At 33.9% G+C, this 1,467-nt stretch overlaps 1 protein-coding gene across 1 annotated transcript; it reads right to left on the reverse strand.

Annotated features, from left to right (window-relative positions):
• Positions 1–19: 19 nt before the first annotated feature.
• LOC112095172 lies at positions 20–1,230 on the reverse strand (the record flags this gene model as incomplete). Its single annotated transcript, XM_024176854.1, has 3 exons — positions 20–406; positions 910–1,008; positions 1,105–1,230. Coding segments are annotated over 3 exons (482 nt in total), but the record flags the coding sequence as incomplete, so codon positions are not given.
• Positions 1,231–1,467: the final 237 nt, after the last annotated feature.

The raw sequence follows: 1,467 nt of genomic DNA on the forward strand, positions 1-1,467 counted from the left end.
CAGAACTAATATATTGTGCCAAAACTTTTGCTCATATTATGTTGAAGATGATTACAACAAAGCATACCATCCTCAAGTATGCTATATAAGATTATGGTCACTCATATATAAGCACTGATCCCATAATGGCAATAGCAAATATAGAACAATCAAGTTCTTGTTGTGGCTGGTTTCTCAGTTCTACTTTGTCGTTTCTGAGTAGGACTTGTTATTACTGGTCCTTTCCTTCCTTTGAGATTGCTATCATCGTGACTCTCCTTGGACTTTTTTGTGTTCACAGAATTCTCTGAAGTATTTGGAACAACCTTACATTGTGAATGTCTGTTTTGAGGCAACTTACTAGTCTTCAGAACTGATAATCGTTCAGTTTTGCTTCTGTTTCTGTTACCGATCGCCAAGTCATTATCTAAAAACGAAATTCCGCCAAGGGAAAAGAGTTAAAAGGAGTAATTTGTATAAACTTCATGATGATTATTTACTATAAAGGGTGTCAATGATAAGATACATACAAATATTGCTGGTTTTTTCATGCATTTCCTTGGCCCGGATGTATAAGTAAAATAAAGGACAAATTACAAACATTTTCTCTGGACTTTGTCATTAGTGTCAACTTGACGCTTGACTTTCAAATCTGCCATAAATAATAAAAGTGGCAACATTAGTCCTTCCATTTGATTTCCGTCCAAAACATAACGTCGGGCACATGACTACAAATGAGGTTACATCCATTTTTAGAACGGAAAACAGACGGAAATAACAAATGAGGTTTTACATCCATTTTCCCAAGTTCAGGAGGTGTCCTTGGCACATTTAAAAAGTCAAGTGGAAAGTTGATACTAATAACAAAGTCCAGAGGATTTTTGTAATTTGCCCAAAACAGATGAAAACTTTAAAGTTAAGCAAATTTACCAGGACTAGATAAGACCGCCCGTGGGCGAGGAACCGAACAGGCTCTAATATTTTGTTTACCATCTTCATAATCTACCTTTTTGTTATCCTTTTCTTCTTCTGTAAATTAGCAAGATCCTAATGTGAGAATTGCAACATATCTTTCTGCAAACCAAATTGGTTGGAGAAATCATATGAGTTAAAAGGTAACTATACCTTTAATTACAGAAATCTTCGGCATGGCCACTTTAGGCGTGTCATTAGTAAAAGAAACAGCTATATTGAGCATGTAAGATTTAGGAACTTTTGCAATGGAGGGAACAAATGTGTCTTCATGTTCATCTGCACAATCATAAAACATAAAAATGTCATAGAGCCCATCAACTTAAAAATAGTTTTCAAAAATATTGGATCAAGTATTCAAGATAAGTATATAATCGAAAAGTGTGAAGTGTTGATACCAAAAATACAAAAGGAACAATTAGCCAAAAACCCCATCAAAAGTGATAGTAAGGAATATTGAAAAACAAATAAATAAAATAAAATAACAACCAAGTTACTAATTTCTCAATTTCACAA

Source organism: Morus notabilis, unplaced genomic scaffold (assembly GCF_000414095.1).
Source record: "Morus notabilis unplaced genomic scaffold, ASM41409v2 C11415784, whole genome shotgun sequence".
NCBI classification, from domain to species: Eukaryota; Viridiplantae; Streptophyta; class Magnoliopsida; order Rosales; family Moraceae; genus Morus; species Morus notabilis.